At 45.6% G+C, this 1,457-nt stretch overlaps 1 protein-coding gene across 1 annotated transcript in view; it reads right to left on the bottom strand.

Annotated features, from left to right (window-relative positions):
- LOC128889840 (Kv channel-interacting protein 1) overlaps positions 1–1,457 on the bottom strand; it is a 30,315-nt gene that overhangs the window by 18,949 nt on the left and 9,909 nt on the right. Inside the window, exon 2 of the mRNA XM_054147863.1 lies at positions 627–998. Coding sequence (XP_054003838.1) covers positions 627–791 — 165 coding nt within the window. The 5' untranslated portion in view covers positions 792–998. The remainder of the gene's footprint in view (positions 1–626; positions 999–1,457) is intronic.

Raw genomic sequence — 1,457 nt, 5'->3', positions numbered from 1 at the left:
CTGCGCGTGCGCGCACGCGGGAAGAACTTAAACTGCTTGTATCTCGACAACGAAGGGTCGGATTTCGAAACGGATTTTAACAGTAATCGTTGCTCGAACAATTTTAGAGTTACTGGTAGTTATTAAAAAAAAAAAGTTGCTTTTTGGTGAAACTTCAAAGGGTTACTTTAAACTATTGGATATGGTAGTTCTAAATAATCGATTACGCTCTATATTTAAAAAAAAATAGATTTTATTTCTCACGACGGCTGCGGAATTCTTTTCGTTATGAGATCTCAGGCTTGACTAACTAAAACTTCGACCCTAGAAGGAAATCAGGGTCCTCACATATCTCTCGACTGTTTATGTTTCGCGTCGCCACAGTTCGACTTTTAAAACAAAGTATCGACGGCGATACATAAGAGTGAAACACTTCGCAGAACGCCGATTCAATTTTGAACAAAGAACAATAAATTCGTTCTTCGTTAAGCGTATTGATAATCAAACATAAACTTAATTGAATTTGTTATCCGACTCCATGAAATTTAGGCCAAAGGTATTATCGGAGAGCAATCCTTCTGCTCTGTGGCATCCCTGGGGAGTATTCTATTCGGCTTCCAACCAGCACGCTAGTTAGTATCGCTTACCTGCTTGAAACCTCGGTACATAACTCGGATTTCCTGTCGCGAGAACTTGGTCAGCCGGAGGAGTTCCTCGAGAGCGACCGGTCGGGTGGTTTGTTGCCTAGTTCTGGAGCTCTCGAAGTCAAAAAGTGCCTCTTCCGGTCCCGGCGAGTCCGGCGGCGTAGCCATTCCTGGTTAGCCCTTGGCTGCCTCTGAAAATCCCTTCTGACGAACCACGACCCTCCTTGTCCGGCCTTTTTGCTGTCACGGGTCACACCACGGCTACTTCATCCCTCTTCTTTACTCTCATCCTCGTTATCTTCATTCGTTCGCCGCGGCCCGACCGTCCTCAGGTTCTCCGAGCTCGCCAGAGGGGGGCAGCCAGGCGGCCAGTGTCTGGAAACAAAATGGAGTCGACGTTGAGATCGCAAGCTTTCAAGATTTGTTTCTGTTGGGATTCGTGGGATGTAGGTTTACAGATAGTGGTGCCTGAGGACACGAAGTTTGGGGACACTGAGCTTAGAGAATGTGAATTTAGAGGCACTGAGCTTGAAAATACCGAGCTTTGGAACACTCAGGTTAGAGACTATGAGCTTGGAGGCACTAAGCTTAAGAACTCTAAGCTTGGAGACTTTAGAGGCATTTAGAGGCACTGAGCTTAGAGACACCGAGCTTTGGAACACCGAGCTCGAAGGCACAAAGCTTAGGTACTCTAAGCTTAGAGACACTGAGCTTTGGAAATCTGAGCTTGGAAATACTGAGCTTTGGAACACTGAGTTTTGGAACATTGAGTTTACGGACTCTGAGATTGAAGGCACAAAGCTTAAGAACTCTAAGATTAGAGGTACAAAGCTT

This window comes from Hylaeus anthracinus, unplaced genomic scaffold (genome assembly GCF_026225885.1).
Source record: "Hylaeus anthracinus isolate JK02 unplaced genomic scaffold, UHH_iyHylAnth1.0_haploid 0, whole genome shotgun sequence".
Classification (NCBI taxonomy): Eukaryota; Metazoa; Arthropoda; class Insecta; order Hymenoptera; family Colletidae; genus Hylaeus; species Hylaeus anthracinus.
The sequence above is the reverse complement of the archived record's forward strand: the minus strand, read 5'-3'. Positions and strand labels throughout refer to the sequence as shown.